At 42.5% G+C, this 25,644-nt stretch overlaps 1 protein-coding gene across 1 annotated transcript in view; it reads right to left on the reverse strand.

Moving 5' to 3' along the window:
• Positions 1–23,795, reverse strand: part of LOC106588863 (juxtaposed with another zinc finger protein 1) — a 33,366-nt gene extending 9,571 nt beyond the window's left edge. The window contains exons 1-2 of the mRNA XM_014178355.2: positions 23,419–23,795; positions 723–795 (exon numbers count right to left, since the gene is read on the reverse strand). Of these exons, the coding sequence (XP_014033830.1) occupies positions 723–795; positions 23,419–23,533 (188 nt within the window). The 5' untranslated portion in view covers positions 23,534–23,795. The remainder of the gene's footprint in view (positions 1–722; positions 796–23,418) is intronic.
• Between the last annotated feature and the right edge of the window lie 1,849 nt (positions 23,796–25,644).

Consider the following 25,644-nt stretch of genomic DNA (forward strand, 5'->3'; position numbering starts at 1 on the left):
TAAATCATTCTCTCTACTATTATTCTGACATTTCACATTATTAAAATAAAGTGGTGATCCTGACTGACCTAAGACAGGGAATTTTTACTAGGATTAAATGTCAGGAATTGTGAAAAACTGAGTTTAAATGTATTTGGCTAAGGTGTATGTAAACTTCCGACTTCAACTGTAATATTTTAAATTGGATGTAACTGTCTTAATGTTGCTGGACCCCAGGAAGAGTAGCTGCTGCCTTGGCAGGAACTAATGGAGATCCATAATAAACCCCAGGAAGAGTAGCTGCTGCCTTGGCAGGAACTAATAGAGATCCATAATAAATACAAATACAAAACAAAACTTGAAACAATGATGAAACAGGACTCAGAAGAAGTCGTATCCGATGTTCTGCTTGACAGAAGCATGTTTCTCCAAACCATATTGGTGTTTAAAAGCCTGAAGAAAACCAAGGATGTGGTAGAAGTGAAGGTAGGAACTGTCCTGTATGCTAATCTTTGTCTCAATGCTCCATCAGTAGAGGAACACTGTCCTCTATAGAGTGAATGTGTGTGCGTGGCATTTATGTGTGTATCAGTGGAGGCTGCTGAGGGGAGGACGGCTCATAATAATGGCTGTAACGGCGCAGATGGAATGGTATCACACACATGGAAACCATGCTCCAGCCATTACCACGAGCCTGTCCTCCCCAATAAGGTGCCACCAACCTCCTGTGGTATGTATGTTACCTGTTGATGTAGCTCAGGGCCAGGTAGGTGGGCTGTTGTTGCTCCTGTTTCTCCAGGACACGAGGATCTGTGTCTGAAAGAGAAAGAGGGTGAGCGGGAGAGAAAGAGGGGCGAGAGAGAGTGGAGCGAGCGAGAGAGAGGGAGAGAGGCGAGAGAGAGAGAGGCGAGAGAGAGAGAGGCGAGAGAGAGAGAGGCGAGAGAGAGAGGGAGGGAAAGAGGGGCAAGTGAGAGAGAGAGAGAGAGAGAGAGAGAGGAGCGAGAGATAGAAAAGGGGTAGTTAGTGTAAAATAGATTGATTCAACTTAAATTAGGACATACATACTGAAAGATTTCAAGACTCAGAATTTATCAGCAGAGTACATGAGAAGCACAAGGGGAGACAAACATCCAGTACAGTACACCAGTTTTACGGAAAGTGCTTGTATATGGAGGTTTCGGGGTAAGCATGATTTATGGAGGAAATCAGTGTGCAGTAAGGTGAAATGGGTGTATGTCTGTCCTCTCTCTGTGCGTGTTTGTGTGTGTGGAGGGCGGTTGGATATATACGGACATTATTAGTAAAGAAAGGCTCATAGTTCTTGTCCTGTCAATTGTAGCAGATGGTTGATTACATGGCACCATGGTACAGAGAGGGTTATGTAACCAAGAACACTGTACATAGTACCATGGTACAGAGAGGGTTATGTAACCAAGAACACTGTACATAGCACCATGGTACAGAGAGGGTTATGTAACCAAGAACACTGCACATAGTACCATAGTACAGAGAGGGTTATGTAACCAAGAACACTGCACATAGTACCATAGTACAGAGAGGGTTATGTAACCAAGAACACTGCACATAGTACCATAGTACAGAGAGGGTTATGTAACCAAGAACACTGCACATAGTACCATAGTACAGAGAGGGTTATGTACAGGGGATGGAAGGAGTTGGAGATTATGATGGATATACTAGAAATATCACAGAAACACACACACACACCTCAGTAACACTGCAGCAGGGAGCTTCCACTGCCTCGGGCCACCAGCCCAAACTTAAAAAACTGAACCTGTGAGCATGAGTGTGTGTGAGTGTGTGCATGTGTGTGAGAGAGAGAGAGTGTGTGCAATGTGATGAATGTGTGCTAAGCCACAAGTCCACACTACCACCATGTGGTCAACGGGGTGAAAGCCCACTACACTGAGTGTAAATACAGTCAATAGCCGAATACATATGCAATGGATTGTTGTGAATGTGTACAGCCTAACTCATAAAACCTACCTTACGTACCTATGCAACACAAGAACACAATTAGCTAAGCAAAATGGTGATCCTGCGTACTTGCGTCAAGTTTATAATTGATATTTTTGCTCCCCAACTATGCAGTGCAGTGTACTTGACAGTTTACACGTATTTCACCTGATGTGCACTTATCATGAGTCAACCACACTGTGCTTAAGTGTACACACTATTAAATATGTTTAGCTTTTAGAATATATTGTTTCTGAGTATCAGTTCAGCCTTGGTGTGAGCCTCAATACATGTGTGAGAGTGGAGACGTGTGTGTATAATGGTTCACAGATGACCAGAGCTAGATTATCTCTGTGCCATTTTTAACAGTCTTCCTCTGTGTGCGTGTGTGTGTGTGTGTGTGTTTGGTCTTGGAAGTACTTTGGCTTCAGACATTCACACCTCATAATTAAGAAAGAATGAAGACTTCCCACAGTGCAGGAGCACACCAAGGAGACCAGCAAACACCCATACAACCTGACAAACACACACAAAAAGCAGCAGTCTCTCTCGCTCCCTCTCTCTTTCTGAATCGCTCACACACACACGTCTGAGGTGGTCCACTGAGGTGGTCTTAAGCAGGTTTTTACTGCCGTGCTTTAATCATTCTACCTGCTGCTGAGATCCAGAAACCAGAACACTTAACTTAGCATACATACATTCTATGAGAGAGAGAGAGAGAGAGAGAGAGAGAGAGAGAGAGAGAGAGAGAGAGAGAGCGCATAGGTGGGTGAAGAGAGCGAGAGTAAAGCATAAAAACACACGGAGACTGACGATATGTACTTATCACAGCAGGAGGCCATTCCTTATATTGCTAGAACAAAAGACGTACAGTACCAGTCAAAAGTTTGGACACACCTACAGGGTTTTTCTTCATTTTGACTATTTTCTATATTGCAGAATAATAGTGAAGACATCAAAACTATGAAATAACACATATGGAATCATGTAGTAAGCAAGAAAATGTTTAACAAATTAAAATATTAACAAATCAAAATGTGCTGAGATTCTTCAAAGCAGCCTCTAAGGATGCACGATATATCGGTGAAAATATCGGAATCGGCTGATATTACCTAAAAATGCCAACATCGGCATCAGCCCGATGTTATTTAACTAGGCAAACTGACTTGCCTAGTTAAATAAAGGAGACACACACACACAAAAATATATATATTTTGTTGGCATTTACGTATTTCCCCATTACCAGTAAAACCTTTTTCTTTCACTTACTTGCTGTGCTGTTTCGTTGATAATGTCTTCAGTCGTTTCATTCTCAACCAGGATTTCTATGGAACGCCGTTTGGGTCTTTGCGTGTCAAAAAAGATACACGTCAAATAACACTATTTGACGTGTCAAATAAGCTTGTTGACCATTCAGGATCTGAATGTGACTGCACGTCACATAATAATTTAACGCATTCATTACAAAAAAAACGTAGTTATTACACAATCAATCGTATTTCATGTCACAACGATACGTATGCTATGATGCTGGTAAAGTTGTCTCGCGCACCTACAGTGCTGGTCATTTAAAAAAAGCTAGCTATCTCATGGATGCAAACAATGTTCTTCCCCAAAAACATAGCAAAAACAACAAATCTGTTTCAGTAGCTATAGTTAGCTAGCTAACTATATATCTAGATGTCATCATCTAAAATAACCCTAACTTATAAGACAGTTCTTATTCGATTAATGGTGGTCGGACCCATCTATGTGAAGCTAGCCACAATAAGGATTAGCCACAATAGTGGAATTTGCGGTTAGCCTTCAAAATAAAGGTATGGCATAATTCTACTATTTGTATTCATTTGCATCACTGTCAATTACATACTTTTATTTTGAAGGCAAACCGCAAATTCCACTATTGTGCCTAATCCTTACCGTGGCTAGCTTCACAACCCGGTCCGGTCGAGCCTCACTAGCCAGATGGCTGCTTTTAACGTTAGCTTTGGGCAACAGGGTTAAGTAGCTGGCTAGCTATTTATTTTCATGAACTGAAGTTCAATTTCAATAGGCGAACAAGTGGCAACCTAGCTAATACTTACTCACAAAGATTCCTAAATCATTGCTAAGAATTATGAAAATGACTGCAGTTTCTACTGGTCATTGTTTTCAGGCTGGTTGTATTGGTGTTAGCTAGGTACCCCAGAAGTTGTGGTCGAACAAATTATGCTTTATTACCAACGCGGTATTGTAAACACATCGTTCGTGGCCGGTGTTTGCAGACTTTTTTGTACAGCTTTGACAGTGCTACTGTATCTTTTTTGACATGCAAAGACCCAAACGGCGTTCCATAGTATGTATGTCATGAAGCTAATAGCAGTGACGCTATTACTGTGTTACTCCGGTAGGGCAACATCTGAAAAATAGCGCACTTGGTAGTGCGTACCGGTGCCAACATCACCCACGACTGAGAACGGTTGATTGTCAAGGGCAATGAATTCCATTGTCTTGGCTTTAATTGATTTCGCCATTGAGTTGTCTCGCTGAAATTGTCTTACTCTTTCAACTGACTGTTCGACTTGTTGCCTGCTCGATCTACACAGCAGACATTGTGGGCTAGGATAGGGATGCTGTGTTGCAAGTGAACCGCAAAATTTCACGTGGAGTCATTAAAAAGACACATTCTTGCGTTCTAACTACCCGCTATTCAAAGTGCTCTGAAAAAATTAAGGGAATCGATCACAAACATTGGCACATTCTAAAATCCAATGATAGTCTCGGTAATGTGTTTTCGGACCTTCCATTGGTTGTATTCTCGCGGGGCAGAAATCTCAGAGACCAACTGATACACTCTGATTTACCACCCCAAGATATTCCTGAACGTCTATTTGCGCCCCTACTGAATGGAAAATACAAGTGTAATGGCTGTGCTCAAAGCAATGGCACTATAAATGTAGATCCTTCAAACACCCCCAAACAGGGAAACAGAACCCAATCAAAGGTGTTATTACGTGCTCCACATTTATTGTTAAAACGAGAGGCTGCCTGGATCTTTCATCGGTCTCAATGTAGACTTTGATCTGAAGCCATTCTTGTGATTATTGTGACTTTTGCCATTGTAATTGTTTGTAAACTTGTGTAGTCTAAAATTAATCTATGATCATATGCTATTCATGTTTTTTGTATGCTGTACTTTGTATGCCATTTTAATATTTGAGAATGAACCAATATTAGGCCACACTTGGCCATGATTACAGACACCTGTGTGTCATTTGACACTATATAAACGAGTCATCCCGCAGTGTTTTCATTATACCCTGATGAAGACAGCTTGCATGTCGAAACGTTGAATATAACATTTTTGCATCTGAGCTCCTAGAGTGTGCAGCTCTCCTTTATTTTCAAGTTTTCTACTCCACTAGCCAGCACCTCGCCTAAATAGGTGTGCGTTTCTTTTTCTTCTAGGTCATTACGTCATGTACCTACGTTATATATGCATGGCGTTAAACTAGACATCGGGCCGATACCGATGTCGGTATTTTTAGCTAATATCAGCCGATTCCGATATGTTCACCGATATATCGTGCATCCCTAATTGAGACCAAGGTCTCTTTTACAAGGGAGCCCTGGATTTCACAATTACACAATCACGGCAGCGTAGGAGCATAGGAAATACACCAACAAAATACAAATACTGTGCTAACCCTACACAACACAATCATGCAAAACAACTACATTCCTCAGTAGAGGTCCTCAATCTACATTCTGAATTGCCTGTAAGGTATTCTAAAGATAGTTCTTCGCACCTCACTTATGGAACAAAAAGCCGTTTTTTCCTAAATGTTTTAGTGGCAGACGGAATTTCAAAAATTCACCATCCTTGTGACCGGGTATGGTATCTCGTACTTCTAAATGTTAGTAACAACAATGTTAGGTAATGCGGGAGTTTTAAAGGTCTTTATTAACCTCTCTAGGGTAGGGGGCAGTATTTTCACATCCGGATAAAAAACGTACCCGATTTAATCTGGTTATTACTACTGCCCAGAAACTAGAATATGCATATAATTGTTTGATTTGGATAGAAAACACCCTAAAGTTTCTAAAACTGTTTGAATGGTGTCTGTGAGTATAACAGAATTCATATGGCAGGCCAAAACCTGAGAAGATTCTATACAGGAAGTGCCCTCTCTGACCATTTCGTGGCCTTCTATACTCTCTTTATTGAAAACAGAGGATCTCTGCTGTAACGTGACACTTTCTAAGGCTCCCATAGGCTCTCAGAAGGCGCCAGAACGTTGAATGATGACTTTGCAGCCCATGGCTGAAAAACAGTAGCGCATTTGGATAGTGGTTGATCTGAAAACAATGAGACGGGGGCGCGCGTGCACGAGACGACTTCATTTTCAACTTTGAGTCTTTGAACGAAAACAGGGTTTCTCGGTCGGAATATTATCGCTATTTTACGAGAAAAATCACATAAAATTGATTTTAAACAGCGTTTGACATGCTTCGAAGTACGGTAATGGAATATTTTGAATTTTTTTGTCACGATACGCGTCCGCGCGTCACCGTTCGGATAGTGTCTTGAACGCAAGAACAAAACAGAGGATATTTGAACATAACTATGGATTATTTTGAACCAAAACAACATTTGTGGATGAAGTAGAAGTCCTGGGAGTGCATTCTGACGAAGAACAGCAAAGGTAATCCAATTTTTCTTATAGTAAATCTGAGTTTGGTGAGTGCCAAACTTGGTGGGTGTCAAAATAGCTAGCCCGTGATGGTGAGCTATGTACTCAGAATATTGCAAAATGTGCTTTTGCCGAAAAGCTATTTTAAAATCGGACACCGCGATTGCATAAAGGAGTTCTGTATCTATAATTCTTAAAATAATTGTTATGTTTTTTGTGAATGTTTATCGTGAGTAATTTAGTAAATTCACCGGAAGTTTTCGGTATGTTTGCTAGTTCTGAACGTCACATGCTAATGTAAAAAGCTGGTTTTTCATTTGAGGTTTGGTCAAACAGAATCGGTCATATGGACACCAAAACACATTAAAACATTATTTTACTGTAATAGAGAAGATAAAAAGGGTATCGTTAGAAAAGTTGTCTCAACTACTCACATTGCGCGCAGAGCAGACAACTAAATCGAGAGTATCAATGAACATTGATTCTGTAAAATGAATGCTCAGTTTGTCGCGGCATTGGGGTACCAAGTACCGGTAGAAGCATTATAGCCAAAGACCGTTTTATAATGTGCAATAAGCATAAAACAGAATTATATACGGAATTGGCAACTCGTTATCAGAAGCGGGTCTGGGTCAATTGAAGTCTCCATAACTTCAGAGAGGATCCTAAAAATTCCACACCAATACCCATACAGCAGTGGAGTAGTGTACCCTGCTCAGCCTGGCATTTATCACACATAGGGGATGTACCAGGAAATATCCTATGCAGTTTGGTTGTGGAATAGTGTAATCTGTGTAATACCTTGAATTGTATGAGACGATGTCTGGAGTTAATGGAGCAGGTGTGTATATACTCCAAGCTGTCCTCCCAGTCTGCCACAGAAATGTCAGTCCCTAGTTCTTCCTCCCATTTTGCCTTAATGGCATCTGTAGAAGGTATGCTAACAGATTGAAAAACGTCATATAGACGAGATATCAGTTGTCTGAGGTGGGGCATATTTTTATGCATCCGTCAAACATGGAAGGTTTAGCATTCCCAAATGTCGGAAGGTATTTTCTAACAGTCTCTAATCTGTGGGTATCTGAAAAAGTTACTTCTAGGAAGATTATAAATTTCCCTCAGCAACTCAAAGGAGGCAAAGGTCCCTTCTATATATAGATCCCCTATGGTATTTATCCCTAGCTCTCCCCATCACTCAAAGGTGTTATCAAGGTTAGAGGGGGCAAAGGAGGAAATCCTCGAAACAGGGAGCATGAATGATATTGGTCAAAGATCAAAGTGGACTTTAATTTGCTTCCAGATTTGGACTGTGCTATGTATTAGGATTGTTACTATAAAGTGACATCTCCAGATTGACAGGCGACAAAATCCCACGCCAATAGAGAATCCTCACGCTCCATACTAAGCCAGCTGGATGACGGAAGTGCGTCATCCAGCAAAAACGTAACAGCGCGAAGGTTAGAGGCCCAGTAGTAAAATATAACATGTGGGAGAGACAATCCTCCTTCCATCTTGTATTTACAGAGGTGTTTTTTACCTATCCTGTGTGTTTTATAATCCCAGATGAAAGGATTGATAATTGAGTCCAGTTGTTTATGAAAGGATTTAGGTGTGATTACTGGGATGTTCTGGTATAGGTAGAGCAGTTGTGGGAGGAAGACCATTTTAACCTCTCTAGGGAAGGTGGGACGAAATCGTCCCACCTACGTAACAGCCAGTGGAATCCTGTGGCGCGTTATTCAAATACCTTAGAAATGCTATTACTTCAATTTCTCAAACATATGACTATTTTACAGCTATTTAAAGACAAGACTCTCGTTAATCTAACCACACTGTCCGATTTCAAAAAGGCTTTACAACGAAAGCAAAACATTAGATTATGTCAGCAGAGTACCCAGACAGAAATAATCAAACACCCATTTTTCAAGCTAGCATATAATGTCACATAAACCCAAACCACAGCTAAATGCAGCACTAACCTTTGATGATCTTCATCAGATGACACCCCTAGGACATTATGTTATACAATACATGCATGTTTTGTTCAATGAAGATCATATTTATATCAAAAACCAGCTTTTTACATTAGCATGTGACGTTCAGAACTAGCATACCCCCGCAAACTTCCGGTGAATTTACTAAATTACTCACGATAAACATTCACAAAAAACATAACAATTATTTTAAGAATTATAGATACAGAACTCCTCTATGCACGCGCTATGTCCGATTTTAAAATAGAATATTGCAAAATGTGCTTTCACCGAAAAGCTAAGTAGATAGCCCGGCATCACAGGGCTAGCAATTTAGACACCCACCAAGTTTAGCCCTCACCAAAGTCAGATTTACTATAAGAAAAATGTTATTACCTTTGCTGTTCTTCGTCAGAATGCACTCCCAGGACTTCTACTTCAATAACAAATGTTGGTTTGGTTCAAAATAATCCATAGTTATGTTCAAATATCCTCTGTTTTGTTCGTGCGTTCAAGACACTATCCGAAGTGTAAAGAAGGGTGACGCGCCCGACGCGTTTCATGACAAAAAAATTCTAAATATTCCATTACCGTACTTCGAAGCATGTCAACCGCTGTTTAAAATCAATTTTTATGCCATTTTTCTCGTAAAAAAGCAATAATATTCCGACCGGGAATCTGTGTTTTAGTACAAAGAGAGAGAAAATAAAAACATGGGGTCGCCTCGTGCATGCGCCTCAGTCTCATTGTCCTCTGATAGACCACTTACCAAAGGCGCTAATGTTTTTCAGCCAGGGGCTGCCTCGACATCATTCAGCTTTTTCCCGGGTTCTGGGAGCCTATGGGAGCCGTAGGAAGTGTCACGTTACAGCAAAGATCCTACGTTTTCAATAAAAAGAGTCAAGAAGCCCAAGGAATAGTTAGAGAGGGCACTTCCTGTACAGAATCTTCTCAGGTTTTTGCCTGCCATATGAGTTCTGTTATACTCACAGACACCATTCAAACAGTTTTAGAAACTTTAGGGTGTTTTCTATCCAAAGCCAATAATTATATGCATATTCTAGTTTCTGGGCAGTAGTAATAACCAGATTAAATCGGGTACGTTTTTTTATCCGGCCGTGTAAATACTGCCCCCTACCCCTAACAGGTTAATGGCATTAATCCATCTGAGCAGAGAAATTGGGAGAGTTCTCCAAAATTGTATGTTTGCCTTGAGTTTTTGCATCAGAGAGGGGAAATTCTCTTTAAATAGTGAAGAGTATTGTTTGGTAACTAGAATTCCTAGGTAGGTAAATTTTTTGGAAGATAACTTAACTGGAAGATGTTCTAACCAAGAGGTGTTTTGCAACCATATGGGCATTAATTCGCCCTTGTTCCAATTGATTCTGTATCCCGAGAAGGTACCAAACAAGTTAATTACATCAAGAATAGCTGGAATACTAGCTTGGGGTTCTGTTACATAGAGGATAATGTCATCTGCGTATAGGGAAATCTTATTTAGAGTATCTTTAGTATTATAGCCGTGTATTGCTGCATGAGATCTGATCGCCTGAGCGAGAAGTTCAATAATTAGACCAAACAGCATACGCGACAGCGCACAACCCTGCCTTGTCCCTGTATAAAGGTTAAATCGGGGCGACAATGATTGGTTAGTGAGTATTCTTGCACAGGGGTTCCTATATAAAAGCTGGATCCAATTTATGAACCCATCTTCAATATTACATTTCTGTAGGACCTTGAATAGATAGGACCACTCAACTTGGTCAAAGGCTTTTTCGACGTCAAGAGATATAACAGCAAGGTCCACGTTAGGTAACCTCTGAGAATACATAATGTTGAAGAGGTGCCTGAGATTGAAGAATGAGTTTCTGTTAGGGATAAAGCCGGTCTGGTTCGAATGGACCAATTTGCCAATTAAAGTGCTAAGCCTGTTCAAATCTTTTGGTCTGTATTAGGGAGAGATATATGACCCTACCTCTTCCGGATTTGTACCCTTCTTATGTATAACTGTAGGGAACGCCTCATCCAAAGTAGGTGGGAGAGCTCCATCCTCATTGGCCTGAACCAACATTTTGTGCAGGTAGAGAGAGAGCAATCTCAGGGAGAAGGTGAGTGGACTGTGGTCAGAGATTATAATATCATGATACCTCATATTACAGGCATAGGGGAGTAATTTCGCATCAACCAAAAAGTAGTCAATTCAGGTATAAACATTGTGAACATGAGAGTAAAAGGAGTATTTGCATTGTGTGCCCTCCCCCAACCCCTCTTTTAACGCTGCTGCTACTCTCTGTTTATCATATACGCATAGTCACTTTAACAATACATTCATGTACATACTACCTCAATTGGGCCAACCAACCAGTGCTCCCGCACATTGGCTAACCGGGCTATCTGCATTGTGTCCCACCCACCACCTGCCAACCCCTCTTTTACGCTACTGCTACTCTCTGTTCATCATATATGCATAGTCACTTTAACTATATCTACATGTACATACTACCTCAATCAGCCTGACTAACCGGTGTCTGTATGTAGCCTCGTTACTTTTATAGCCTGTCTTTTTACTGATGTTTTCTTTCTTTACTTACCTATTGTTCACCTAATACCTTTTTTGCACTATTGGTTAGAGCCTGTAAGTAAGCATTTCACTGTAAGGTCTACACCTGTTGTACTCGGCGCACGTGACAAATAAACTTTGATTTGCTTTGAGTATTCCCTACCCGTAGGGTTAGAGATCCTCCATATATCAAATAAGTTCTATTTTTTTATGTAGGTATTCAAGAATTCACTTGAATAGGAGGTAGGGGTACGCCGGGTAGAGGATCTATCCAAATATTGGTCTAGCACACAGTTAAGATCCCCTCCAATGACCAGGTTAGTATGGGAGATATCTGGAATCAGGGCAAGGACTCATTTGAAAAAAGAGGGGTAATCAATGTTTCGCCCATAGATATTTAGTAGAGTTACAGAAGATCTCTCCTATTACGATCACATAACGACCCTCTTTATCCGCAATAGTGGTTTTATGTAGAAAGGGAATTCCTATCCATACCAGAATCGCTGTGTCTCTCGTTTTGGCGGAGAAGTTAGAGTGATACACTGGCCCCACCCACCTACATTTAAGTCTGCTAATGAGAATTGTTTTTCAGATGGGTTTCTTGCAAAAATATAATATCAGACGAGAGTGCTTTCAAGTGGGCTACGACCTTGCCTCTCTTAATTGGTTCGTTTAAACCCTTGACATTCCAGGAAGTAAATGTAAGCCCCGCCCTCCTCTTGTTTGTAGTTCCTATGGTGGCCTGCATACCATGGAACTCAATAAAAAGGTAAGAAAGCGCACCAAACCATCACGATCAGCATATGTAGCACCTACACCCGAGCAGTATCCAACCGACGCCTCTGCCCCAGCAAGCACCTTTACTCTCCTTCGTGCTGCTTTTGATACCATCGATCACCACATTCTTTTGGAGAGATTGGAAACCCAAATTGGACTACACGGACAAGTTCTGGCCTGGTTTAGATCTTATCTGTCGGAGATAATAGTTTGTCTCTGTAGATGGTTTGTCCTCTGACAAATCAACTGTACATTTCGGCGTCCCTCAAGGCTCCGTTTTAGGACCACTATTGTTTTCACTATATATTTTACCTCTTGGTGATGTCATTCGGAAACATAATGTTAACTTTCACTGCTATGCGGACGACACACAGCTGTACATTTCAATGAAACATGGTGAACCCCTAAAATTGCCCTCCCTGGAAGCCTGTGTTTCAGACATAAGGAAGTGGATGGGGGCAAATGTTATACTTTTAAACTCGGACAAAACAGAGATGCTAGTTCTAAGTCACAAGAAACAAAGAGATCTACTGTTGAATCTGACAATTAATCTTGATGTTTGTACAGTCGTCTCAAATAAAACTGTGAAGGACCTTTGCGTTACTCTGGACCCTGATCGCTTTTTTGATGAACATATGAAGACTGTTTCAAGGACAGCTTTTTTCCATCTACTTAACATTGCAAAAATCAGAAACTTTCTGTCCAAAAATGATGCAGAAAATGTTATCCATGCTTTTGTCACTTCTAGGTTAGACTACTGCAATGCTCTACTTTCCGGCTACCCGGATAAAGGACTGAATAAACTTTAGTTAGTGCTAAACACGGCTGCTAGAATCTTGACTACAACCAAAAAATTTGATCATATTACTCCAGTGCAAGCCTCTCTACACTGGCTTCCTGTTAAGGCTAGGGCTGATTTCAAGGTTTTATTGCTAACCTACAAAGCATTACATGGGCTTGCGCCTACCTATCTTTCCGATTTGGTCCTGCCGTACATACCTACACGTACACGACATTCACAAGACACAGGCCTCCTTACTGTCCTTAGAATTTCTAAGCAAACAGCTGGAGGCAGGGCTTTCTCCTATAGAGCTCCATTTTTATGGAATGGTCTGCCTATCCATGTGAGAGACGCAGACTCGGTCTCTACTTTTAAGTCTTTATTGAAGACTCATCTCTTCAGTAGGTCCTATGATTCAGTGTAGTCTGGCCCAGGAGTGTGAAAGTGAAAGGAAAGGCACTGGAGCAACGAACCACCCTTGCTGTCTCTACCTGGCCGGTTTCCCTCACTCCACTGGGACTCTCTGCCTCTAACCCTACTACAGGGGCTGAGTCACTGGCTTACTGGTGCTCTTCCATGCCGTCCCTAGGAGGGGTGCGTCACTTGAGTGGGTTGAGTCACTGACGTGGTCTTCCTGTCCGGATTGGCGCCCCCCCCTCGGGTTCGTGCCATGGGGGATATCATCGTGGGCTATACTCGGCCCTTTCTCAGGATAGTAAGTTGGTGGTTGAAGACATCCCTCTAGTGGTGTGGGGGCTGTGCTTTGGCAAAGGGGTGGGGTTATATCCTGCCTATTTGGCCCTGTCCGAGGGTATCGTCGGACGAGGCCACAGTGTCTCCCGACCCCTCCCGTCTCAGCCCCCAGTATTTATGCTGCAATAGTTTGTGTCGTGGGGCTAGGGTCAGTCTGTTATATCTGGAGTATTTCTCCTGTCTTATCCAGTGTCCTGTGTGAATTTAAGCCGGACTATGTACAGCTGCAGCGATCGGTTAGCTGCTCGGATAGCTGATGTTTAACCTGTTAGGGCTAGGGGGCAGTATTGACACGGCTGGATAAAAAACATACCCGATTTAATCTGGTTACCACTCCTACCCAGTAACTAGAATATGCATATACTTATTACATATGGATAGAAAACACCCTAAATTTTCTAAAACTGTTTGAATGGTGTCTGAGTATAACAGAACTCAAATGGCAGGTCAAAACCTGAGAGATTCCTTTACAGGAAGTGGCCTGTCTGAACATTTCTTGAACTTCTTTTCCATCTCTATCATTTACTAAGGATCTCTGCTCTAACGTGACACTTCCCACGTCATCCATAGGCGCTCAGAGCCCGGGAAAAAACAGAATGTCGTCATTCCAGCCCCAGGCTGAAACACATTATCGCCTTTCTCAAGTGGCCGATCAAGTGACACTGGGCTTATGCGCGTGACCCGACCGCCCCCGCCTTTGGGATTTTTTCCTCTGTTTGCCGAAAAGGAGATTCCCTGTCGGAATATTATCGCTTTTCTACGAGAAAAATGGCGTAAAAATTGATTTTAAACAGCGGTTGACATGCTTCGAAGTAAGGTAATGGAATATTTAGAATTTTATTGTCACGAATTGCGCCATGCGCGCGACACTTCTTTACTATTTCGGATAGTGTCTGGAACGCACGAACAAAACGCCGCTATTCGGATATAACGATGGATTATTTTGGACCAAACCAACATTTGTTATTGAAGTAGCAGTCCTGGGTGTGCATTCTGACGAAGACAACAAAAGGTAATCAAACTTTTATAATAGTAAATATGATTATGGTGAGTGCTAAACTTGCCGGGTGTCTAAATAAGCGAGCCCGTGATGCCTGGGCTATGTACTTAGAATATTGCAAAATGTGCTTTCACCAAAAAGCTATTTTAAAATCGGACATATCGAGTGCATAGAGGAGGTCTGTATCTATAATTCTTAAAATAATTGTTATGCTTTTTGTGAACGTTTATCGTGAGTAATTTAGTAAAATGTTAGCGAATTCCCCGGAAGTTTGCGGGGGTATGCTAGTTCTGAACGTCACATGCTAATGTAAAAAGCTGGTTTTTGATATAAATATGAACTTGATTGAACAAAACATGCATGTATTGTATAACATAATGTCCTAGGGTTGTCATCTGATGAAGATCATCAAAGGTGAGTGCTGCATTTAGCTGTCTTCTGGGTTTTGGTGACATTATATGCTGGCTTGAAAAATGGGTGTCTGATTATTTCTGGCTTGGTACTCTGCTGACATAATCTAATGTTTTGCTTTCGTTGTAAAGCCTTTTTGAAATCGGACAGTGTGGTTAGATTAACGAGAGTCTTGTCTTTAAATAGCTGTAAAATAGTCATATGTTTGAGAAATTGAAGTAATAGGATTTTTAAGGTTTTGAAAATCGCGCCACAGGCTGCCAGTGGCTGTTACGTAGGTGGGACGCAAGCGTCCCACCTAGCCCATAGAGGTTAAATTTAGTGAGGGAAATATAAGTTGAGGTAATATGAACATGTAGGTAGACTTATTAAAGTGACTATGCATAGATATTTACAGAGTAACAGCAGCGTAAAAGGGGGGGTGGCAACGCAAATAGTCTGAGTAGCCATTTGACTAGACATTCAGGAGTCTTATGGCTTGGGGGTAGAAGCTGTTTAGAAGCCTCTTGGACCTAGACTTGGCGCCCCGGTACCGCTTGCCGTGCGGTAGTAGAGAGAACAGTCTGACTAGGGCAGCTGGAGTCAATTACAATTTTTAGGGCCTTCCTCTGACACCGCCTGGTATAGAGGTCCTGGATGGCAGGACTATGGTGGTCTGCTTAAAACATGTTGGTATTACAGACTCAGACAGGGAGAGATTGAAAATGTCAGTGAAGACACTTGCTGGTTGGTCAGCACATGCTCGCAGTACACGTCCTGGTAATCCATCTGGCCCTGCAGCCTTGTGAATGTTGACCTGTTTAAAGGTCTTACTCACATGAGCTGCGAAGAGCGTGATCGCACAGTCGTCCGGAACAGCTGGTGCTCTCATGCATGTTTCAGTGTTATTTACCTCGAAGCGAGCATAGAAGTAGTTTAGCTCATCTGGTAGGCTCGTGTCACTGGGCAGCTCTCGGCTGTGCTTCCCTTGGTAGTCTAATGGTTTGCAAGCCCTGCCATATCCGACGAGCGTCGGAGCCGGTATAGCACGATTCGATCTTAGTCCTGTATTGACACTTTGCCTGTTTGATGGTTCATCGGAGGGCATAGCGGGATTTCTTATAAGCTTCCGGGTTACAGTCCCGCTCCTTGAAAGTGGCAGCTCTAGCCTTTAGCTCAGTGCGGATGTTGCCTGTAATCCATGGCTTCTGGTTGGGGTATGTACGTACGGTCACTGTGGGGATGACGTCATCGATGCACTTATTGATGAAGCCAATGACTGATGTGGTGTACTCCTCAATACCATTGGAAGAATCCCAGAACATATTCCAGTCTGTGCTAGCAAAACAGTCCTGTAGCTTAGCATCTGCGTCATCTGGCCACTTTTCTATTGATCGAGTCACTGGTGCTTCCTGCTTAATTTTTTGCTTGTAAGCAGGAATCAAGAGGATAGAATTAAGGTCAGCTTTGCCAAATGGAGGGCGAGGGAGAGCTTTGTATGCATCTCTGTGTGTGGAGTAAAGGTAGTCTTGAGTTTTAATCCCACTCTGGTTGCACATTTAATATGCTGATAGAAATTTGGTAAAACAGATTTAAGTTTCCCTGCATTAAAGTCTCCGGCCACTAGGAGCACCGCCTCTGGATGAGCATTTTCCTGTTTGCTTATGGCGGAATATAGCTCATTGAGTGCGGTCTTAGTGCCAGAATCGATCTGTGGTGGTATGTAGACAGCTACGAAAAATACAGATGAAAACTCTAGGTAGATAGTGTGGGCTACAGCTTATCATGAGATACTCTTCCTCAGGCAAGCAAAACCTCAAGACTTCCTTAGATATCGTGCAGCTGCTGTTTACATATATGCAGTCTGCCACCCCTTGTCTTACCAGACGCCGCTGTTCTATCCTGCCGATACAGCGTATAACCAGCCAGCTGTATGGTGATAATGTCGTCGTTCAGCCATGACTCCGTGAAGCATAAGACATTACAGTTTTAATGTCCCGTTGGTAGTTTAATATTCCTTGTAGGTCGTCAATTTTATTTTCCAATTATTGCACGTTAGCTAGAAGAACGGAAGGCAGGGGGGGTTTATTCGATCGCCTGCGAATTCTCAGAAGACAGCCCGACCTCCGTCCTTTTTTTCTCTGTCTCTTCACGCCAACGACGGAGATTTGGGCCTGTTCCCGGGAAAGCAGTATGTCCTTCACGTCGGGCTCATCGGACTTCTGCCAGTTCGTGGTGAGTAATTGCTGTTCTGATGTCCAGCAGTTATTTTTGCTCATGAGAGACGTTAGCTGCAACAATATGTACAAAATAAGTAAAAAAATAAGTTAAAACGCAAAAAACGAACATAAAAACACAATCGGTTAGGAACTCGTAAAACGTCAGCCATCTTCTCCGGCGTCGTCCATTTAGCAACATTGATTGGACTAAATTGTTTTTGTTTTCAGTGTATTAAACTAACCATATAAAGCCTTGTTGATTTGATGATGTTTAAATGTTTAAGTTGAAATGGTGCTGACATAGCAGAGGCAGTGTGTCTGTTGTCTTTGTGCGGACTTCCGGTAACTCCGTGGTTCTAAATCACTAGTTTAGTAAACTGTCAAAAAAGAAACAAGAACTTGCTTGACCATGCTGCAGGTGATAACTGTTTGTATGCAATATTTGCTTTGTGTGTTTTCACCAGACAGAGTTTGCTCTCCGGTTTTGGGATTAAAGAAATATATGTGTAGTTAAATTTATTCCGCCGCTGTGTGACTTGTCTTTTTGTTGTCACCGCCTTATTGTATATCGTGGTCACGTATGAACTAACGGGTTATAGAGCAAACATAATTATCACAACATAGGTTGTAATATGGCTTTTTTAGTGTCTCGTCTTCCTCAGTGATTTTACCCACGCACCACTACTGCTTTATAGACAGACTTGAAAGCCAGATCAGTGACTATTGCAACAACAAAAACAGGTTAAAATATTTTGATAAAATCATATTAGTGGGTCTTATGGTTGTGGAAGGCTTGTATTTAGCCTAGGTATAACGTCACAAACCCTGAATTCTTTAGATTATTGCTACCCGTTTGAAATTCGGTGTATTTGACCTTAAAATTGTACAACACTTAGAGAAAACATTTCAAACATTTAGATATATAGCGTGAATCGCCCATAAGTAAAAAAATGTAAAATAAAGATATTGAGACATGATTTTTAGGCCATATCGCCCAGCCCTAATGTCAAGCTCCCCAAAGCTAACCACATACTCTAGCATGTTGGGGATGGGGGAGGGGGGAATTAAGTAAACCAGGTGCAGAGAGGGGGAGAGCAATAAATGTTCCCCAACTTTATGGCTTCCGTTCACCTAGCAGGACAGGAAGCAAGTACACTCCTGATACCGCCACTGTGTTTGCGCACGCACACAGAAGTGGTCCCGTGTGGCTCAGTTGGTAGAGCATGGTGCTTGCGTCGCCAGGGTTGTGGGTTTGATTCCCAAGGGGGACAAGTATGAAAAATGTATGCATTCACTACTTTAAGTCGCTCTGGATAAGAGCGCATGCTAAATGACAAAAAAACTAAATCAAAACGGAGCTTGTGTCACACTGGTCCAGTTCTCTCCATAAGACAGTGTGTGGCATGGGAGTGTACCTGTGTATAAGAGTGTAAATTGAGGGCATAAGAGAGTCATAAATATAGTCCAAATTAGTGTTCCTGACATTAAATCAGCTACCCATCAAACAGCACTCTACTAACTTCAACACGACATCGCCTTTCTGACCAACAGTCTACTACTGCCTCCTACCGGTCAAAGATAAGGCCCCACCTGTGTGTGTGTTTTTTTGTTTAACTATACTTGTGGATACCAGAAGCCCTCACAAGGATAGTAAAAAAAGGAAAATTCGGACAAGTGGGGACATTTTGCCGGTCCCCACGAGGAAAAATGCTATTTTAGGTTTAGGCCTCGGGTTAGAATTAAGGTTAGGGGTTACGGTTAGGTTTAGGTAAAGTTTTAGGGTTAGGAGTTTGGGGTTAAGGTTAGGCTTAGGTTAAGGGTTAAGGTTAAATTTAGGGAAAATAGTATTTTGTATGGGAATCAATTATTTGGTCCCCACAAGGATAGCAATACAAAACTGTGTGTGTGTGTGTGTGTGTGTGTGTGTATGTGTGTCACAGCAGGCCAAGAATGCGGGTCTTGTTTTCCAGACTGCTAATTAAGCCAGAGTGTGTTTTAATGTGTTTCTGAAGCAGCAGGCACCGGATGGAGAGAGAGGGAAGAGAGAAAAAGGAGGAGAGTGGGGAAAGAGAGGGAGGGTACACCCCTCTGTAATTACACTTCCCAGTGCATGTTGGGGCTTTCAGGCCCTGCGACTTCTGAGGGTGTGCGGTGGTGTATTTTCCATTCTGGGACACACTAATTGCCTCGTTACGCCCAGACAGGTCATTTGGAGCACACACACACACACACACACACACACACACACACACACACACACACACACACACACACACACACACACACACACACACACACACACACACCTTCCATGTCACACCTCAGCATTGAGTTCAGAGGGTTAGAGAGGAAATAGCCACCAACACAACAGGCATCAACAACAAACACAAACATGGACCCTGTTCAAATATTTATACAGTGTACCCTACCTTCCACCCTTCCTTCCCACCTCCCTCCCTTCAGGTCACTGATCTGACATGACTGGGTTAGTAAGATATGTTGTAGTGGAATCATTGCTTTCACATCCTACACACATAACGTAATCACAAGAAAAAACACATATGCCTACTCCAAAAACGGAGTTAAGACAAACTAATAACACAGGAAAGGATGCCATTTTCCACTATAGAGATACACTCGAAAGTTGGAAGAGCAACAGTACAGTAGTCAGTAAGCAATAGTAAGAGCTTAACAGAACAGTGAAAAGTAACAGTGCTACACTGGCCCCTTCTGGTCACAGACAGATATACAGTGCCTGTTCTATGATTACATTACATTAGCAGACTCACATACACAACAACCTTAGATCTAGGTTACATTTGACAGCTAACATGATACATGAGTAACAGAGACAAGTTGTACTAGCAACGTTCACCAAATTAGGAAGCACTGTGTGTGGCATCTCTGCCTCTCTCTCTGTTTCCCTCTCCTTCACGCTCTTCTACTCCTCTTTCCTCCCCTCTCTCTATCTCTAGGTAGCACAGGAAAGGGGTGGTTTCAGGTGAGAGGCAGGTATGTACTTGTTCAGGTAAAGACAACACAACACTGGCAGTCTGGCACACAGCTAGCCAAGGCTGACATCACTACATTGCTCTTCTCTGACCACACATCTAACTTAAAGACATGATCATACATGTAACCTACATACAGGACAACCCTGTACCTCAGAAACACAAACACTGCAGGAATGTCCAACAGAGCTGTTGCCAGATAATTAAATGTTCATTTCTCTACCATAAGCCGCCTCCAATGTCGTTTAAGTGAATTTGGCAGTACGTCCAACTGGCCTCACAACCGCAGACCACGTGTAACCATGCCATCCCAGGACCTTCACATCCGGCTCGTCTGAGACCAGCCACCCAGACAGCTAATGAAACTGAAGAGTATTTCTGTCTGTAATAAAAGCCCTTTTGCAGGGGGAAAACTCATTCCGATTGGCTGGGCCTGGCTCCCCAGTGGGTGGGCCTATGGCTGCGCCCCTGCCCAGTCATGTGAAATCCATAGATTTTGGCCTAATGAATTAATTTAAATTGACTGATTTCCTTATATAAACTGTAACTCTGTAAAATCATTGAAATTGTTGCATGCTGCATTTATATTTTTGTTCAGAATATTTCTTGTCTGTGGTGGGAAGGCTCTTTGATATCAAGACTTCTTTAGAGGAGGTCCTGTTAATATTGATGACAGTTCCCTTTCAAAATTCTGCAACAAAACCTAGCATGATGCCACCGAATAAACCCTATCAATGGTACTGGAGTTCCAGCCGATGATGAACAGCATACTATTACATTCTCTGACACTAGAGGGCAGTGCTGTATCACTAAATATGGACTTCACACTTTCTGCAGCTGAACATGTCTGAGTCCTGGTGGACAACCAGGCATATCAGTAATGAAATGAGTGTATTCTCTGTGCAGGTGAACACTCATCTTCTGTATTGTAATTATTGATTTGGTAACAATTGAATGGTGAATATACTGCACTGGTAGAGCACAAGAGGAACCAAAGACAAACAGCAAAACACACTCCTTGCTGGGTGGACAGATCTAATGAGAGTATTGATCTGATTATGTGTTATTAATGGTGTCAGTCATTGTAGCGATGCAGCTGTAGGGTCGACTCATTGACCCAACTGATCAGACTGGTGACCCCTGTTCTGCTCAGCTGCCTCAGGAGCCAGATGGTGAGTGTGTGTGGGGAGGGGGTTGTTTTCTATCCTTGTGGGTACTAGGAATCCCCATAAGGAGAGTAAAACAAGGAAAATTCTTCCTTGTGGGGACATTTTCCAGGTCCCCACAAGGACAAAGGATATTTTAAGCTCAGGGGTTAGGTTTAAGGTTAGAATTAGGTTTAGGTAAAATTAGATTTTTAATAGAAATACATTTTAGGTTCCCACACGTATAGTAATACCAAACGTGTATGTGTTTTGATCTACTATCCTCGTGGGTACCGGAAGTCCCCAAATGTCCCCACAAGGAGAGTAAAACAAGCCTAAAGGATTAGGGGTTAGGTTTAGGGTTACAATAAGGTTTAGAATTAGGTTTAGAGGTTACGAGTATGGGGTTCAGTTAAGGGTTAGTGAATATAGGATTTTGCATGGAAATCTATTTTAGGTACCCACAAGAATAGTCAAGCGTGTGTGTGTCTGTATACAGTATGTGGATGCGTGCTTACTGCTCTAAGCCTAGCCTACCAGAGATAAAAATATTGCTAGGCTCTGAGCTAACCTATTCTCTGAGATAGATAGCTGACCCTTTCTCTCATCAGCTGATGTGAGTGGGTATATGATGTATGGTGATGATAGGTCTTCTGCCACACCTCCACCAAAACCCCCACTGCACCCCTGTCCTGTAATTAAACAACATCACGGTCACAGCTGGCTGGGGCGGAGCCTTCTTTGTATGAGAGGCAGCAGGTGTGCTGCCCCTCGGCCAATAGCATGCCCCCATCCCCCTCTGTGACAGCCTGTCTCCATGGAGACCGGCTCAGTGGAGCATCCCTTGCCCACCCCCTCCATGTGTCCATGCTGGTATGAAACCCATGGACATAAGCGATGGGCATACCATTGGCATTAATGTTGCAAAATACATAGCCCTAAATGTTATTACCTCACATGATGAAAGGACTCATTTTTTTTATCTAATGGGCAAGATTAGATAATATGTCTGATTTAGGGGCCTCAGTGCTTTTGAGACAACCAGACCAAAGGACACATTTGTTGACTTCCTCTTCTGGGAACCCTGTTGTGTTTTGGAGTAAATCGCCATGTTATTGTCTGACCTGGCTGGGCAAATGCCGATCTTTCATGCATAGATAGCATTGATCATCCGATTAGGCCTATTTTTACGAGATAACCTAATGTTTGGCTCATTGCCGCAGCTGTTTTGTGATGAGTGACTCAGACAAATGGTTTTTGGTAGCATATTAAACCTCTAAGGCCTCGTAGTTATGATAACTATGCGCAATAGCTTATGGTGAAAATATTGCGTTGTACGATACTGATACATGGGCATATGTTTTATAACCATTTATATTTTTATATAAAATGAGTGCAGTCTAAATGTGATTGATGATTGCTGCAAATCTGAACTGTAGCATATCGCCTAAAGCCAAGCAAATGATATGAGCGCCTATTTTGTGGTAATCTGCAACAAGTTGAAACATTGTATTGTTACATTTTTTGCAAATCAAGCACCTGAGAGACTGCAGACTGGAAACAATCTAGAAAAAGGGGAAACAACTTTGCTGGCACAAAATTCAAAACATTTCAGCTGACAACAACCAAATAATATGATAAACTCTGACTTACAAACAAAACATAGGCTACCTGGTAGGTACAAGTCTACTACTAAACTAGCGGCATTTATTATTCTAGTTGGAACTGAGTCGAGTCAAATCAATTAGAATTTACAATTAAGTATTATCTTAATGCATTTTCAGGGTGAGAACAGCTGAGTACTTGTGGTGACAATGGCGAGAGATAAATCCCAATCAGCGATAGGTGCTCCGCTGCATTGTAACACGGGCCTAAACGTAAACACAGCGACCAACGCAAAACCTCTGTCTGGCTAGACTATGCTAGCCTAGCCACCTATGACAACGTTATTAGTTTAATAAAAAAATGCTAAACTTACGCCCTTGCTGCATAATAATAATGCAAAACTAAACCCATCCACTAAATCCGAGGGGAAGTTTGTTTTCTAAATTTGTATTCTGCATTTGCAGCGAAAGGGTAGCAAGCAGGCAGGCATAGCGGAATGCAATTGAACCGTGTTCTTCTAGCCTAGCATTGGGCTAGCTAGCTAACTATGCTACCTCTCTCCCTCCCCAACTCACCGATGTGATTGTCCTCAATATGGACGATGAGCTCGGCCAGAGACTCGAACTGGAGCCCACAACCCCCGAACCTGCAGGAGTTGGAGAAGAAAGACGCGGCGGCGATGCCTGTCATGGTTGCTGACTAGTGCATTCACTGGGAGTTCGGCAGCCGAGGCGGGCTTTGGATCCAGGGAAGGAGCAGGGCAGAGCGGGGAGCAGCGTAGCAGACACCGGGCGGCCAGGCAGGACAGTCACAGCAGCGGCGGACGCAGCTGGGGGTTGTCAGTCGTTACCACAGCCACAAAGTCATAAAGCCCGCCTACAATGTGTTTTCTTCAAAAGGTCGATGTCCGCGCCCCCGCGGAAACCGAATTAGCATAATAAAAATCCCCATAAAAACTGTCAATTTAGGGCCTCCAGAGTGGTGCAGCAATCTAAGGCACTGCATCACTACAGACCCAGGCTGTCATAGCCAGCTGTGACCCAGGAGACAGCACACAATTGGCCTAGCATTATCCAGGTTAGAGGAGAGTTTGGCTGGCAGGGATTTCCTTGTCCCATTGCACTCTAGCAACTCCTTGTGGCAAGCCAGGCACCTGCAAGCTGCCTCAGTCACCAGCTGGACTGTGTTTCCCCTGACACATTGGTGCAGCTAGCTTCCAGGTTAAGTGAGCAGTGCAGCTTGGCAAGGTCATGTTTCAGAGGACACATTTTTATTGAACCCTTATTTTACCAGGTAAGATGACTGAGAACATATTCTCATTTACAGCAACAACCTGGGGAATAGTCACAGGGGCAAGGGATGATTGAGCCAATTGTAAACTGGGGATGAGTAGGTGACCATGATGGTATGAGAGCCAGATTGGCAATTTTGCTAGGACACCATGTTTAACACCCCTACAATAAGTGCCATGGGATCTTTTAGTGACCACAGAGAGCCAGGACACATATTTAACATCCCATCTGAAAGACAGCACCCTACACAGGACAATTGTTATGTACTTTTTTAGACCAGAGGAAAGGGTGCCTCCTATTGGCCCTCCAAAACCACTTCCAGCAGAATCTGGTCTCCCATCCAGGAACTGACCAGGACCAACCCTGCTTAGCTTCAGAAGCAAGCCAGCAGTTGGTTGCAGGGTGGCATGCTGCTGGCTCTCAACCTTTCTCTCTCCCATATACATACAAGACTGTAACTAACAATTGGGGAGAAAAAGGGGTAAAAGTTATTTATTTTTATTTAAAAATATGTACATTTAAGCTAGAAATATCTTATTTTTTGCATTGGATGCATCTCAATCCACCGCATCCGCCTATGTCGCACTTCCGTGGTGAAAGGTGACAGAGCTAGAGCGGTGTTGGTCAGACCATGAGACATCCCAAAAATCTGTCTTCTCACAAAATTGTCTGTAGCATCCAAACTGTTTGGGCTACATCCCTCTGTGCAAAGGTGAGACTCTCACGATCATGTACATGTCAGTGGTTTTGCTCTAGGATGCCCACAGGCCTCACAAGACTCATCTGAAGGGACCCAGTACCAGTTGAAAAAAATGAATGGAAGTATATGTGGGTACTGTTCAATGCCAACAATATGGGGTTAAATACATGTAAAAAAAATAATACTTTCTGATCTTTCTTATATCTCTCAGATATAGGGGAGACACTTCAGAACAAACTTCCTTTTGATATTTTGGGGGGACTATCTGTTGTTCCATGTCGTGAATATTTTATTCAATGCGCTTGTATGGGCAAAATACATTTTTCATCGATTTTATTTTAATACTTCAACGGGTCTTAAACTTTTTTTTATCAAATAGTTAAATGATCCTTGGTATGGACTTCTTAAAACAGTTCCATATAGCTTAATAGAATCCCCTCCCAAAGCTAAGACAAGATGGGTTAAATTTGAAACCTAACCTTAAGCACAATGCTAACCTTATGCCTAAACATAACCTTAAATTAAGACCAAAAAGCTCATTTTTGTTTTCAGGGATTTTTATGACATAGTCTTTTTTGACTTTGTGGCTGTGGTAACTAGTGCCAACCTCAGCTGGGGGAGCAGGGGGAACCATGGAGATGGGGGTAGCAGAGGGAGGGGATGACGGCCTAATATCATGTTTACCTTTTACTTGTTTGAATGTATATGCCCCCAGGCCAGACGTTTGCATTTCTCTCTAAAAATGCATTCACAAGGTTGAGCTGACCCACTAACGAATTACGTGCAGTAGCCTATGTCAGGGTTCCCCA

This window comes from Salmo salar, chromosome ssa27, assembly GCF_905237065.1.
Source record: "Salmo salar chromosome ssa27, Ssal_v3.1, whole genome shotgun sequence".
NCBI classification, from domain to species: domain Eukaryota; kingdom Metazoa; phylum Chordata; class Actinopteri; order Salmoniformes; family Salmonidae; genus Salmo; species Salmo salar.